The sequence below is a fragment of the Stegodyphus dumicola genome, chromosome 7 (assembly GCF_044657685.1).
Source record: "Stegodyphus dumicola isolate Sdum_Otavi_A_Nest chromosome 7, ASM4465768v1".
NCBI lineage: Eukaryota > Metazoa > Arthropoda > Arachnida > Araneae > Eresidae > Stegodyphus > Stegodyphus dumicola.
This window is the reverse complement of record NC_140774.1, coordinates 115,217,483-115,234,247: the sequence shown is the minus strand read 5'-3', so window position 1 is coordinate 115,234,247 and position 16,765 is coordinate 115,217,483. Positions and strand designations below refer to the sequence as shown.

Below are 16,765 nucleotides of genomic sequence, written 5' to 3'. Positions count from 1 at the left end.
TGCATGTTATTTAGTATGTCTTATTTACCTACGTAACTTTACAGATGAGAGCTTCTGTTTTATCAGTGGTATCAGCTAATCACCTTTTAATTAAAATGATAAATAAGATTCATCACATATTAAAATCAACAGATAAAATTAAATCAAATATTAAAATAATGAAAGAATAAATAAAAAAAAGTTAAATTTGAAAATTAAAATCGTTCAATGAGATTATCATTTGTAATTTATGCAGATTTCGAATGTTTATTAAAGAAAATACACACGTGTCAACGAAATCAATCAACCTCATATAAATAATTAAGTATTTGTAGTGTTCTAACAGAAAAAGAAATAGATAATGGACAAAGAGAAGAGAGAGAGAGAAAAAAAAAAAAAAAAAAAAAAAAAAAAAAAAAAACTGAATCTGAATCTGAAGAATCTGGGCGTTTTTTTTCCCGTTTTTTGTGTTACCTTTATTTGTCAAATATCATGTTCTTTGCATCTAAAGCATAAAATGCTGTCAAACAGCAATATCACAAAATATTTAAAAGAGCAAATCTTTAGAATTTCCGATACACAGTCTCGCGTGCTGGAGAAAAAAAGTGTTTTTTTTTTTTTTTTTTTTTTTTTTTTTTGTACAGTGTTGCCACTGCCCGCTTTGAAATCGTTGCGTGTTTTAATCAAAAATTCTTAAATGCTTTACAAAATATGGAATAGATAATAAAACAATTTTGAAGTTCCAAATGTGGGTTTTTCAGATGCCCATATTCGAATGGAGAACTACGTTATTCAAAATTTGATGTCTCTAGTTACCGTTATTTTTTCACAGTGCGAGAAACATACATACATTCATGCAGATTCTTCATTATTTAATTTTTTAAATATAATGCAGGGCTCTAATATTTGATGGCAACCTTTTGAAAAGTGAGCCGACATTTATAGTGAATCAATGCAAAATGCCAAAACGAAATTAATAGCCCTTTGGGCTAGTAATAAAAATGATTAACACATTATATATGAACGCTCTTAATAAATTGTATTAGTTCTGAAAGACTGGTAAATTTCAGGCTGCATTATGTGTGAAAAGTGAAGCTCCTGCATAATAAGGAATTTTTTTTTTATTTTCTGTTCTTCTTTTTTTATCAACTCCATTTGTTATCCAACTGCTACACTTGTTAAAAACAATTCAGTTTATTATAAAATGGTACTTTTTATGGCAATTTTGCTATAAATATAAAAAAACGTTTTTGACCTGAGAACAAATTTAAGAAGCATATAAAAACTGAAATACGCTCGTCGTTTTGAAAATTAATGATTTAATTCGGGGTAAATGGCACTTTTAGTTACTTGGAGCTGACTCAATAATAGTATATAGTAATTAGAATATTTGATCATGTGTTGATATTTCAAAAGTTAGCTATTTTGTTCGTTACAGCAGTGTTGAAATTTGTTAACATGTCTTTCATTTAATTATCAGCTTTTATTTTAGAAACTTCATATTTGAAAATTAATATTTAGTAGCATCAGTATTCTATCTTCTATTCAACTTTTCAACATCGGTTATAAAAAATCTTACACTGAAGGCGTTTAATATTACTAGGTATTTCAAGTGACAAGTTATTGTGGCCAACTAAACATATTTCCGTTTGTTTTTTTCAAATTACATCGTTTAAAGGGAAAAGGTGATTGATGTTTTAAGGCAAAACTTGAACTCTAGTTTTAACTTTCAGAATGCTTACGTTCATCAAAGCAGGAAATATAAAAAAATGTGCAGTGCTGTCGTCGGAGTTCGAACTCTGCATTTTCTTATTGCTATAATCAATTACATCAATTACATCACGAAAACACGCGATAAGGAGGGAGAAAATAGTGTACATTCTTCCCCGACTTAAAAGGCGACTGGAGAAGCGGAAACTCAAACGTCAAATTCTGGTAAAGCTGAAATATGTTCCCTCGCATTTTAGTTAGTTCGGGTACCACTGTAGAGTCATTTGGCACGTACATGCAGTTGCACCACGAAGGCATGTGGAGGAGGGAGCAAATACTTTACAAACTGATCATATTATCTGTGTGCCATTTGTTACTTAATTTAATAGTATCGAATTCATACACGGTGTACGAAAAGGCATTAGTCAAGCATTCTACCTATTATGGAAATCTTTTAAATAGAAAATACATATTCATCTGTACTTCTACAATCGATTTAAAAGTATATTTTCTATTATTTGTGATTCATTAATACATATTACATCACTTGAGCTAAACGAGAAAGAATGATGCCTATATATGATTTATTTATTACGTGCTCCGCCATTAGGTACTACAAGGAGAGGGAGGAATGCCGCGTGGAGTACGCTTTAAAGGAAAGTGGCCCATGTCCTCATCAGACATGGAAAAAACTACAAAAACGCCCATGCAGTCAGCTCATTCTCCCAAATTCGAACCTGGACGTAACTGTCAGTGTTCAGAGGCTTTAACCGCTCAGCTTCTGGTGGGCTTGAATGATAATGTCTTGTACAATAAATGACGTTAAAATCAATACATACTTGCGATTTCTGTGTGATCTTTTCAGATAACGATAACGATGACTACCAACGATGGGTATTGTATAATTTTTAATTATAAATAGCAAAAATACTGTATACCGTTCGTTGCAGGTAGGTACAGAATTGCATTCATTTCCTATATTTCTAGATGAACTTGAAAACAACCATTGCAAAGAAACCAATAATTTTTACTTAGTTTACATTTCAAGATAGATTTATTGGATTTAAAATCTTTTGTAACAAGATATTACGTCATTTAAAAATTTTATTAGGCTTAAGCTTCATTTCCTATCGATTCTTTCAACTCTATATTTTTTTAGACAGTTTGACCACCAGAACATTCTCACCGACGAAGCCATAGCAGAAATTTCACGTTTTTAGTTCCTAAGATGTCTAATAAAATTACCAAATAACAATTTATATTACAGCAGCAAGATCATTTAGGTTGCACATATGTTTGAAATATTTTCATAAGTTTTATTATAGACGAATGTTTTTCCTTGGATCAAGATACAATAATGTAGTTAACGGAACGCATATTGCAAAACAAATATTCTCTTAATAGAAGGAAAGCCAAAAGTTTGAGAAATTTGTTTAAAAACCTTATATTTTTAGAAAATTTGGATTTATTACCAAACGTACACAATGTATATATGTTACCATACATATTTGGACTACCTTGGACATTACTGATAATTTTCATTCATAATAATAACGAAATAGTTTATTACTAATTAAATTCTAGTATTAGAAATTTCAAGCTAAGAAATAAGTTGAGGAGTAATAATTTTTTGTTACTTCGTGAAATATGCAGAAAAAAGTAAATGCCATTTTGCATACACTTAATATTTGTTAAACTTTTATTTTTTTCCCTTGGTCATTTTTCCAAGCTTCCGAAGTTCTGCAATATCTCCTTTCAGTACTTCTATCTCCCGTTTCCTCTCGTTCATTTCTTTGTTTAAATTCTCCATCTTTGTCTTGATACTCACTATTCGCTCCTTTACGTGTTTTATCTGTTTTTCAATTTCATTCCGTTCCATTTGCGCAGATTTCTCCAGGGCATCAATTTTCGCTTCTGGACTGAAAGCCTTTGGATCATGAATAATCTTCTGAACGTCCTTACTGAGAGGTATGCTTTTGATTGTTTCTATATCGCTCATCATGTCTCTTATCTCTAGGTCCATTTTTCGAAGTCTGACCTGGTTTCTCTCGAAGTGGAAGTTGGCTTTTGCGATTTTTTTCAATATATCGAGTTTGGCGTCACCTGCATTGCAGATCATGCTGTTAATGGCTTCTATGTGAGATTTTCGAATATACATAGCCTGCCTGAAATCTAAACTATCCGGATAAGGCATCTCAAGATCCGAGTTCACTATCGAAAATACCATCGCTGTCTCATAAGTACACTTCAATCGATTTAAGTGCAGAGATTTCAGTTCCTCTTCTTTTTGCACTATTTCGGACTGAAGACTTTTTCTCATTTCTCCTAACCTGTCTTTTTCTGAAATATTTGCTTTAACTTCTTGCCAACATGTCTGAGCCCGCTCTTCTAAGAAAGCACGTTTTTCTCGCATGATACAAAGCTTTTTCCATACCTGTGGTGGAACTTTCGAAGGTCTGTGTTTCTTCCTGTTTAGATCCTCGAACATCTTTGCATAATCAAAAGATGATAACCCTCCTTGCTGTTTGTATGGATCTAAAGTCGTTTCATTAATTTTCATTTTTGGCCTTTCCTTATATGCTGCTAAAAACGCCATTTTGTTTCTGGAGATTTTGCTCAAATGTTCAACTTCTTCATCTAAGGCTACAGCTTCATGTTCCAAGCTTCTAGCCATTTTTTCTGATCTAGTAATTGAATTCACGAGAGCTTCAATACGAGGGTTATATTCAGCATTTTGGAAGAGTAAACTGTTAATATAATTCTGGTATTTAACTTCCCATTTCTTAAATAAAATATTATTCGCCACTGAGAAATGGAGGAGGAAGATTTGTAGTTCATCTTGATTGATGTTTAAATCCAGTTGTAGTTTGTCATCTACTAAATTTTCATGCGCAGTATTATAGTTTTCTACCAGCTCATTTACGTGCTTTAATAATTTATCACTCTCTTTCTTCAATCTTCCTAAAATTTCTTTTTTTAGCTTCGGCTGAAATTTCTTTTTCTGAGTTATTTTTTGCTTTAACAACCACTCATCTTTCAGAAAATAATCGGCAATACCTCTGGGTTTTTCGGATTCCTGCTTTGAATGCAATTTGCAAGCTGCTTGAATTTCTTCGTCAGTAACATCAAATGAAAAGGATAAACTTTCGTCAAATTCTTCAGGATCCCACAGCTCTTGTTCCTTTTGCAACATAGCGAAAATTTCTTTAAGTCTGGCGTTATCAGATTTGATAGAGTTCACTGTATTCTTCCTCAGCTCAACTAAATTTTCAAATAATTTATTGAATGACAAACGCTTCATAAGTATTATATATTTTATTATAAAAGCATAGTTTATTTTATCTTCCCTGCTTTGCAACTGAAATGGCTCTTGAAGCAATTCGGTACCTATTTCTTCCTTGTTTTGATTTTCTGCAGTTTCCTTAAATGTCAAATGTTCTTTAATATCTAGAGTTTTCTTTTCATCACTTATATCTCTGAAGCACTTTTGTAACGAGAAAGTTCTGAAAGCATGATCGATTTCCTTTTCTTCTTCTATTGTAATTTTTGGTATCGAGTAATTATATAGACTCCTTCCGTCTCGTAAGGGTTTGAGAATTTTACCTTTCACCAACATATTATTGATGCATTCGTTCTTAATATCCTCAACAAGTTTCATATTTTTAGCTATTTTTTCATCTAAAACTATCTGATGTTTAGCAAGGATTTCTGCCCTCTGCGCTAGAAATTGTTCTTTCAGTTCTTCGTCAAAGATGAATTCTTCGCTTGTGATCTGATGCTCAAGCGGCAACAAGGAATTTTCGTTAACCAAGCTCTCAGTTTTCCTTTGTATATTTTGGAAAATATCTTCTAATTTTTCTTTTTGTTCCCTTAAATTTGTATAAACATCTGCATTTAGTATATTAATTTGTTCTACATCCCATGCTAACAATACAGTCTTAACCTGCACAGATAATTTTGAGAGAACATTATTTTCCTCTTTTCTCTTTTCGCTGAGATAGTCAAGCCATAAACATTGGTCTGGCTCTATACTTTTAGGAAAGAAACCACAGCAACCAATCAGGCCATTGCTTCCACCATATATGAAAGACGTTCCATCCAATGAAAATGCAATATTAGGCATGTGATTTTTACTTCTGTCATTTATGGGATTGTCAATCATGTAACACATCTGAAAATCTGGTATCTGCCATGCACAGATTTTACCCTTCTGGCCTGCACATAAAATAAGTTCATGATTTGGGGAAAGCATTAACTGGCATTTATCAGAGGTATCAAGTACCTTGTTATAAGCTACGGTTGACATATTATCTATGTCAAGATTAGAATGAAAAGGAATATTTTGTATTGCCATCAAAGATGGGATATAAAGGTATAATCCGAATTTGCGATGCACCGCAATACTTGAATAACGTTGTTCTAAATATGTTTCTTTCATATATAAGGCAGCTTCGCTGAAGATTCCTGATTCATCAGCCCAATAGTTTTTATAGTTCATACTGAAATCATATGGTATATCAAAAGACACAATACAGTTACTTGTTCCTCTTTCATCGTTTTCAAGTTCACATAAAAGGAAGACAGTACTCCTTTCTTCCAATTTGTCACTAAAAATCGTCACATCTACAATTGCATGTTTGAGTAAATAATATCCTAGTATATAAAAACCAATAGAAGGTAAAATGTTAATTACAAAAACTTTATGATCATTTGATACAAGAATCGCATATTTACCCCAAATATCACAGCTTATAACGTAAATATTTGTCTCACAAGGTCTTACTACGTAAATCAGTTTCATATAATCGGTACATGAAACATCAATTATATAGAGATGCGTATTCCTTGCTGCTATCAAAACAATTGAACTAGATGGTGATCCTTCCATACAGCATAAGGCCTCATCGATATTTATGTGAGACGAAGGTGCTCCCGTACGTAATTCCCATGATTCAATCAAGCCGCAAGCTTTCGCTGTTACGCAATAAGTAGAATCTTTCACAAAAATACCCACTACCAAGGTACTGGATATGTTTGACACCAAGCAACAAATGTCAGCATTCGTTTCTTCAATGGCTTCATGCATGAGTAGACTCCCACTTTGCATCGTAAACAGTAACTGCTGAAAGTTTGGTGAAAACTTCATGTGTATAACTGGTTCGTTCAAGGATAATCTTTTAACCAAATTCCATTCTCGGAGATCGGTCATTGAAAATAAATCATTTCCTTTAATAATATATAAATACTTAGAATTTAAAGTCATACTAGTTATTAAATCGTTATTTGAATCTTTTACTTCAGAAGTATGAACTGTTTCCATAGACAAATTGGCATGTAGAATTTTCAGAATAGTTCCATTCGTGCAAGCAACTAAAATATCTCTACTTGCCGTCCAGCAGTAGCAAGTGGATCTTAGTCTGCTTTGTTTATTTAAGAAATCATTGAATTTGATTAAATTAGCTTCTGATAATTTTTCGCAAATTACGTTCAGAGGTACTTTATGCAGAAGTTCCGAATGAATTCCCCATAATTCAGGACTCATTTTATCAAAAATGTTCAAATTCCAAACATCTTTTTCGGTTAACGTCTTTGATCCAATTTTTTCGTCCTTCAAAGGAAGATAAACTGTTCTTTTTCGCAGCTGCACTTCTTCGCATATATCATCTATTTCGTAAAAGTGAAATCTTTCATTTTGCCGAAGGCAAGCGAATTTGTTGCAAGCTGGGTAAACTGATAAACTGCATGAAAATACTTGATTTAGAGGAGTGTAATTATCAATTTCTGAAAGTTTTGTTCCGGTGCGCCAGTTCCACAGAATTAAGATGAAACATGGAGGACCTTGCAATGCCAACAAGTACCTACTTTCAGAAAAAGAAAGTGATATGAAAGCACCATCTGTGTCATTCTCAAAAACAGATATAAGTTTGCATTCAGGATAAACAACAACGAAAAATTTCGCTTTCACTGATCTGTCGCTTAACGCCAGTAGTTGCAATGACGAATCTGCTGTTAAGCAACTTATTCCATGTTCTGGACCTTGTACGCAAATTTCTGAAAATTCTTGAGTTTTGCAGATTTTAATAAATGAATCACAAGGAAAACAAATTTCCTCATTTGAAAGAAAATGCCCATCGCCATCACATTTACCTTGGACCCAGATGGTATCAAGATTTTCGGAAGCCATGGCAAAGTTGTGAAAAATAAAGAAAAATGAAAACAACATTAGTGTTGCCATTTCTAATAATTAAATAGTCTATCTTTAAAGAAAATCTGCAAAAATATATAAATAAAAAATTAAAAGCTTCTTAAATAATAGAATGCTCACTATTTTAGTGGCAGTATATGAAAAAATACTTAAATTATTTTACATAAAATTCTGGATTATTCCTATTCAAAATAATTCCAAATTATCTGTAGGTTAAATATAATATGAATAACATAACTTAAACATAAGTTATAATTTTGTTATACTCACAATTTACTTATTCTTTTAAATGATACATATTATTATAATCTGAGATAATAATCTCAGACATATACTGCGCAAAAGTAAACAAAATCATTTTAATTTAGCCACGAATATGCTTTAGTATGTCAAGCTAATTTTATGGCAGTATCTGCACATAAATTAACTATGTTATTAACGTAACGCCGCCTTTTGTATTTTACTTACATATTGTAAAGTAAGCAATCTTTAGCATTTCATATAGTTAACGAGCTGGAACATAATTATTTAAAATGTATTCATTTTGAAATAGCAAATAATAAAAATTCGTTGCCATGTTTTGCATTGAATTATTAATTTCTGTGTTAAATATTTAAAACCAATTGTTGGGAAAGGTTAATTGCTATTTACAGGAGGTAAGAGTTTTAAAATGCTAATTGATTTTTATATACATTACCTTTTTAATTTATGCAAAATTTAATGCTTAAATGTTTCCTAGAAGTATACAAAACTTAAATAATGTTCATAACTAATAGATTTTTATTAAACATTATATTTCCAAGTCATTCCTAATGAAGTTGTGAATTCATTAACTTCATAACGCCCGCAAACTTGAGGAATTCCAAAGCACTATGTAAAAATATATTAACACATAATACAAAAATATTGTGGTCAATTTATATATGATCAGTTTCTAACTGACTATTTGACCTTTTGCATGAAAACAAGTTAATCACGAAGTCCAGCCTTTTGGAGTTTGCTTCCAGGTTACACAAATTAGAATAAAATTAGCTTCCAAAATTAGTGGACATATCTGATAATTTTTACAAAGAAATTATATAAATTAGAAACTTCCCAGTAGTTCGATAATGATCGATAAATTTCCAGATTAGAATAAATCCATGATTAAAACTAATAAGATTTTTATACACTGAGATTTTTTTAAAGTGTAAACGATAATTAAAGCACTAAATGGAGAGAAATAATTTATCGTATAGTTTAATGGGGATAATAAATTAATAATTCAAATCATAGAATATATCTACAGTTTTATGACGCGAATAATAAGAGCGTGGAGTGAACATGATAAATTAAAAAAGATAATAGCTTATACATTTGATAATGCAATTAAATTAATAGGTTTCCTTTACTTATATGTGAATATTAATTAGAAATAAAATGGCCTGTACATTTAACAGTTCAATTAAATTAATAAATTCCCTTATTTAAGAACTCATGATAAATTAAAGAAGATAATAAATGGCTTATGCATTTGACAGTGCAATTAAATTAATAAATTTCCTTATTCAGATGCCCAACGATTTTGTTATTCTCAATGTATAAATGTAGGTGAATTCTGTAAATAGAATTATTTAATCAATTATTGTCATTAAACTAAATGATAAATTATTTTTATACTTTTAGCGCATTATCTTACCAGTTTTTTTAAAAAGGCTTATTGCTCAATAACCTCAGTTTTATTTTCTAATTTTTAATCTAAATTACACGATATCAATGACGAAATTTTAGCCTTTATTAACACATTAGATGTAAATTATAAAAAGTAATGAAATAAAGAAAAATAACTGAAATGCATTCAGCTAATGAAAAAGTAACTAAGTGTATTCAGTTTCGTAAATTTCACACAAGAACTATTTTTCGTTTTAACGAGTATTTTACTTGAACTTAAAATTTAAAAAACCTGATGTGTACACCACATGACTTCTTTGTACGGAATATTAAATTATACGCATTTTTTCTTGCATTTCATTTAAACTTTATTGGATTGAATGAAATCTACTTCGTCGATGACGCATAAACCACAATAGAATAAATGCACTCTTTAAAATTCACTATATTTGTTCACCATAGTGACACTCTGGCACTAGGCTCACTTAACAGCGTTATATTTCATTCATATTATAACTCAGAATGCACAAAATTTATATCATTTGAAGAATTATCTAATCGTTGCCCCATGTTCTATTCAAATGCTATAATAAATCTAGAACCATGTATAAAAGAAATTAAGCAAACAAAACAAGAAATAAAAAGTTTTTCACAGACGACGGAGTATTTCTCATTCAATTAATTCATTTCTCAATTCGCGATAAGGCAAAAATGCATAAAATCTCAAAATATCTATATTAAAAATTACGAAGTAAATCTTAAACATTTATTTCCTCGAATAAATTCCAGAATGGATTAAGGATGATTTAATTCGCAATAATAAAGAAAGCGTTGTCTTTGTTGATGCGAAGCTTAGTTTCTCTAAATTGGCAACAAACCAGTTATTCTGCCAAGTTTCAAATGTAAAAAAACATGGCCACAATCACAAAAATAATTAGGCTTAGCCGCACTTAGGCAATTTAAATTGTTGATAACTCTAAAAATATTGCATGCAGATTTACTAAATGCATAAAAACCTTACCGGAAGATAAAAACAACATAATTCAATCATGTGTAAAGCAAAAATTTCACAATTTATAAACATATAAGAGTAAAAAAACTGAGATCACTGAGCCGGGTAACAGACTGGATATATATATACATATATTTATATACGTTTGGTGCTGCCGATTGCAACCAAAATGCGAGGTGCATATCTACATGCTATAGCAGTAATATAGACAAAATTTCAACGTTCTGAGGCTACTCGCTTTTGTGTTATACGTACGTACAGACGCCACGAAAAATTCTCTTCAGAATTCATTTTAAAGTAGTTTTATAATGTTTTTTGAGGAAAAGAGTCTTTTATTGTTTTTATTTCTTTCTTTGTCACGCAAAAAAAATCCTTAAATTGCATTCAATAGCGGTCAAAATGGATATTTTCGTTGAAAGATGTTGCCTGAAACTTTTCGCGATTACAATACTTCCTTTTTACTTCCTACAAGGAAGGAAAAATGAATATCGCCAATTAGTCATTAGCTGCGCAAAGTTGGCAATCTCAAAAGCAATTTTTCAGCCTACAATGTATTTTTTCTCCAACCTGCTTCAGATCGCAACCCACATTTTTACAAAAATATAGGAAAATCGTTGAATTAATATATTTATATCATTCTTGTTTTAAAAGAGGGCGCAGTGTTTGTTTTATAATCAGTGAAAGTTTGAAAACTTGATAGATTTTTGATTTTGAAATTTTGAAATCAGAGATATCAAATAGCCAAAATTTTTTAAATGTCAAATAGTCTAAAAATTGGGTAATTTTGAAGAATTCGCTAACAATTCTGATATACTTAGTTTGTTCGTTAAACAAAGAGTTATCCAGAAAATATGTTATGCATAAAATAAAAAAAAAAATTAAAAACGAATTTTGGGAAACTCTCTTTAGGACATTGCGCTGTCATATGCTATCAATGCATGTATAAAATTTGAAACTGATTGCTTACCATTAAATAGGTTAAAATGAATGACAGAATTCCATCCCCAGTAATACTTCAGAGGTGAACCAAATAAAATCTCATTAAAAATTACATTTTGTGAAATTAGGCATTATTTTGAATGTTTTTCTTCATTAACTAGAGTCTTCAATACTTAATCATAATGAATTATGTGCTCAGATGAAAGTTAAGAAATTACATTGAAAGTTATTATCATAAAACATATTTATTGAAATGTTTTTCTTATCCCAAAATTAAGCTATTCATATTATTAAGGCACAATAACACGCCGAACAAATACTAATTCAGAAGTCAAACAACAATAATTAATTAGCTATAAAGTTGCACATATTTTGCAGAAATTTAACTTTCGGGTCGTTTATTCTCCCATCAATAAAATTCTGAGTTCCATACTCAAGGACACGATTCCGGATATGAATTCCTGGGGTATTTATAGGATTCCTTGCCAGTGTAGTTTAATTTACATTGGCCAAATTAAGGGATACTTAAAATTTCGCGTCAAGGAACATGAGGCATATGTTAAAAAGGAAACACAGAAGTCTTCTGTTGCTCAACATTGTTGGTCCGAATATCACACTTTCAATTTTTCTGCTGCCAAAATTATTCAAAAAACATCTTCCATGGGAGAGCTGGATTTTCTAGAGGCATTTCATATTCAAAAAAATCTTTTTGTTTTAGTTAACGATCCTAATTCCAATCCATCTTTGCCTTCGGCCTTTAAAGAAATTATGTTTTAGTTCTGGTTTCACCAACAGATGGCGCCTCTTGCTTATTCTTGTCCAGGCTTTCTTATCTTATCTAATCATTATTTCCTATCTTGTTCATTTACGGTTTTGCAGCTGAGGATGGTGGTTCGGTAAAACCATCGAAACTAGTCCTGTGAAAAATTTTGAAAATATAACGCTGATTTTTGTGGTTTTACTTCTGAATTACTATTCATATTAGTTAGGCATTTATAAGTGAAATAGTAACTATAAGATTAAATGCAGTTATATTCCAAAAATGAAGTTTGCAGTTTCTCAGAAGTGGTTGTCAAGGGGTCTATGAGTGGCAAATACTCGAATATATTCATTGTAAATGGTTTCCAAACTACCTTATCAATTATTGCTCATTTGATATTAGTAGGACTGGATCTCAGTCTTTTTAGGTGATACTAATTCAAGATGCTTGCAAGTTGTCTAGTTTAAATTATTTATAAGATAATGTAAGTCAAAAATTACGTATCCATAAAAATAGCAATAAGGAATCTTACATTACAGGTGACACATAGAAGAAAAATTCTACTAATGTGATTTAAATAAAATGTTGGTATAGATTGCGGAATATGCACCGCACCATACAAATATGAAATTAGAGTTAAGTATGTACTATTAAGTTCTAATAAGTTTTTCTTGATTTTCATATTGATCAAACCCCCGAGAAAAAGCTCATTTCTCAAAAGATATGTAAACTGCTAATGAGGAAAGGAGGTTAAATTTAGTTTAAACACACTACGTTAACTATAACAAATCACTGCAGAATTTAACTTCGCTTCAGATAAGAGCAGAAATCATTATTCCTTTTCTTTCAACCTTCATAAAAGTTGAGAGAGATTATAGTTGTAAACTTTCACCTCGCGGCACATGATTATGATATACGAGAAAAATCTGCAATAGCGTTTAGCTAAATGAACTTGATTTGGAAATGTTTGGTCAAGCGGAATCGTTGTTTTACAATTTTATGTCCAAATCAAAATGATGTTTTACTCATACCATTATGCTACGCTGAGTATTTAACATGGAGGCAGCAGCTCCTTGGTTTCGCTTAGTTCAGTAAGTTCTTGTTCATTTTTTCAGACCACAATCCACACGAACAAAATTTTGTCACGAAATACAAATACCGTCAAAAAAAAAAAAAAAAAAAAAGTCACGAATGCACACAAATAAAATTATTTATTTGTGTGCAATCGTAACGGTATTTGTTTATTTAGATAGTTATGTTTTACTTTAATTAGTTGCTGGGATAAAAATTCCTGACTTTGGTTATGATAAAAAAATCATGGATTAATAAATACCCAGAAAGAATTTTAGGATATAAGCAATTATAACTGAATCTAAATACTGATGGTTTGAAGAATCAGGCACAAGACTTCAGTAATCTCATTTCCACTGCGACTGAAAGCTCAATAAATGTATTTGGCTTATTTTCATTCTGTATAGTAATTTTTGCTACACTAGGATGAGCTTAGGCAAGGTTATCTAAATATGGCAAAGCCACGAGAGCTAACAACGTAAGGGAGGGAAACCTTCGGGCATGACTTCGGAAAGGCTCATACTCACGTCAAACGTGAGGCAAAGAGGCAAACACAACAGTGGACCGAGCTACTAGTGTTCAAATATTTTATCTACTCGGCTACTACTAAACGTTTTCTAGGTCATGAGCTCTAACTTTTAAAAGAGATTCCGAATTTCTAATACTCTCGTTAACTTAATTACTTTAAAAATTCCAACTGTATCAGAATTTTATATGAGAAAATGTTCAAGTCTTTTTTATCGACAACAGAATTACTGTTTAGAAACTTTAAAACTACATTGAAAGTAGTATGTACAATAATTTATTATTGTAATTTTTAATTTTTTGATTTCAAAATGAAAAATGAGTTTTTTCCTGAAAATGTAGACGAAAAATGGGAACTTTTTAGAAAAATATTTTAATTTTAGTTCTTTGAAGCGTCTTCAAACATACCAATCATTAAATGTGACCATCAACAGCTTCAAATTTATATATTCTATGAGCTTTTTTATGTGACTCCAACTCTCTGACATGTCAGTATTAAAAATAATAAACTATTATAAAAACGTACTGAGAATTAAGTCAGGATTAATAAAATGCGTAAGAAGAAATCATTCGGTTATACGAAAATTTGAAATGTTGTTTTCAGGGAGATGTCTAAGCTCGGGGTCTAGTATTATATCACATAAAGGCTGCAACTCTTCCGATTACGTAATGATATTGCTAAGGTTATCAAAGTCGCTTAAAGAATGAAATCGTTGATATGCGAAACTTCAGTAAAATTTATTCGTAATTAGTTACTGGCTTCGTCTGCTTTTTTTGAATTTAAAAAAACGTAGCTTCTGATCAAGCAAAATCTAAGGACCCGTGATCAAATTCCAGTTAGAAAATTTTGAAAATAAAGGGAGAGATGCAACAGGACGCAAGTCACTTTTCAAAGCTGGCGAATGTGTGAAGTGCGTCATGTTTGAGACTTAACATGAAACAATATATAGTGAGTTTATGCATTGAATTTAATATTTTCTTCAGGTCTAAGTATAATAAAAAGTCAATAAAAACCTGAAACAATGTTATATGTTATAATTTAATTTCGTTATTTATCATTTCCAACAATTTTTATTATGAGTCCCATTTTTAATTACTGCCAGTCGTATTAATTATTAATTTGAAATTTATATGAAAAAGATATGTTTAATAAATTAGGTATTAAAATTACTATTTTTCACGAATATCAGGCTATCTTTTTGTCAGAAACATTTATTTGCTTTGAATTCTAAATTATCAAAAACTGTCATATGTAATTGTAATTCATATGTATGTGTCATTGTAATTTTTAATAAATTTTAAAGAATTCAGTAATTTAATACAAAATGAAACATTTTCATGTTTTGGTACCTAAGATGCCTTAAGCCAAATGTATTTCGTTAGAATGAGGAGTTTGCCTTTACTGCGGAGGATAAGAAGATATGTTTTTTTCTAATATTAGAAAATCGTACCTAAAATAAAATGTAGTTTGGACCCTAGTTGTTATTTGCCCCTGCATCTGCTATCCTGTCTCCACGAGAACTACGTTCGGCATTTCCTTACCTGCAGCGCTCCTAGAAGCACCAAGGTTCGATAGCCGGAACACAACCTGCAATTTCGCAAGTTAATCGCGGTAAATAAAGCAAGTTGGAGTTGGAGTTGTTATTTATCAGAAGTTAGGCTATTTGAGCGGCTAACACTGATGTTGTGCAGAAAAAAGTTAATAAACATTTGATTAATTACGTAAAGCTATGGATGCCAGAATAAAAATAAAAATAAAATCTATGTATTTGGAATTTGGGTATTTGAAGTGAAATGAATTAACTATATACAAATGAGTAAGTAAGGTTTTTAACTCAGTTCATTAAATCAGTATCTTGAAAGTAAAATACCTGCTAATTTTTCTTTAGTGCCCTACTATAAAAATCAAAGACCACATTTCAATAGTAATAAAATTGTATCTCATTTCAAAATTAAAAAAAAAATAGCCATGTTCTGTTATTTAAATCTCTACCGAGAATATTATAAAAACACAAAAATCACATAAAATATCGGTAGAAGATGTTCCATTCTAAGGATATTGTAACTCAATTTAAATTCTAAACTCACATTTATTGAAATGCCAATAATACCATGTCACAGAGACACCACAGCAGAACTTTTTATCCATAATAAAAATATCAATCACCATTTTTTATAATTATTTCAGATGCAAAAATCAAATACGGTATATTAAAATTTAAAAATGGTTCAATAATTAACTTACGTTTCAAATACTTAATAATTTCATCTGCGCCAACTAGTACACTTTGTAAATCATCAATAACCCAAAATTAATTCATTCCCAATCAATATCTGGTATTTTCCTAGTTCGTTTGATAAACCCATGTCTTTCTATGGTAAAGCACGGAGGATTTGATAGATCACTAATAAAAATAATCACATACAATAATTCATATATGTTAATAGTATGCTCATTTATTTTGGATTAACCTAAGATATGATAACTTGGCTAAATGATCTGAACCTTTACATAAATAAAATTTTTTAACAGTTAATACTCATACATTGGAGTCGCTGGCATACATATTGCTATTCAACAGATCACTTCGTCTTCGGATACTCAACATTTTTCTCAATTAAAAAAATTAAAATTATTATTTCTCTATTTTTAATTTAAATAAAGACAATTTAACATCTAAACATTAAAACTCACCCACAAATTCCCTCTAACAAATTCCCTTCTAACGTGAAATACAGGGTGACCCAAAAGTCCGTTAACATTTAAAAATTCAATAATTCACTGAATAATGCAGGAGTAGAGGAAAAACTAAAACACACGCTTGGAATGTTGTGGGTTTTCATTGAAAGCAAAAGTAGCTCTTAAAACAGCCAACAGATGGCGCTTCATATGATAACCAAAACAATAATTAGC

The 16,765-nt window shown here is 30.7% G+C and overlaps 1 protein-coding gene across 1 annotated transcript; it reads right to left on the bottom strand.

Annotated features, from left to right (window-relative positions):
* Window positions 1–3,388: 3,388 nt before the first annotated feature.
* On the bottom strand, window positions 3,389–7,873 carry LOC146996319 (cilia- and flagella-associated protein 43-like). The gene is made up of 3 exons (XM_085821418.1): window positions 7,837–7,873; window positions 4,716–7,740; window positions 3,389–4,436 (listed from the first exon to the last, which is right to left on the bottom strand). The coding sequence occupies exons 1-3, from the start codon at window positions 7,871–7,873 to the stop codon at window positions 3,389–3,391; spliced, it is 4,110 nt and encodes a 1,369-aa protein (XP_085677544.1).
* Between the last annotated feature and the right edge of the window lie 8,892 nt (window positions 7,874–16,765).

Excerpts from the sequence above, each read along its gene's own strand:
- LOC146996319 (XM_085821418.1), bottom strand. The coding sequence starts at position 7,873 with ATGGCTTCCGAAAATCTTGATACCATCTGGGTCCAAG. Across the intron at positions 7,741-7,836 it reads TGATACCATCTGGGTCCAAG|AAATTTGCGTACAAGGTCCA; the intron begins GTAAATGTGATG and ends AAGAATTTTCAG. Across the intron at positions 4,437-4,715 it reads TATTTTCTGAAAGATGAGTG|TTTACTCTTCCAAAATGCTG; the intron begins GTTGTTAAAGCA and ends TTATATTAACAG.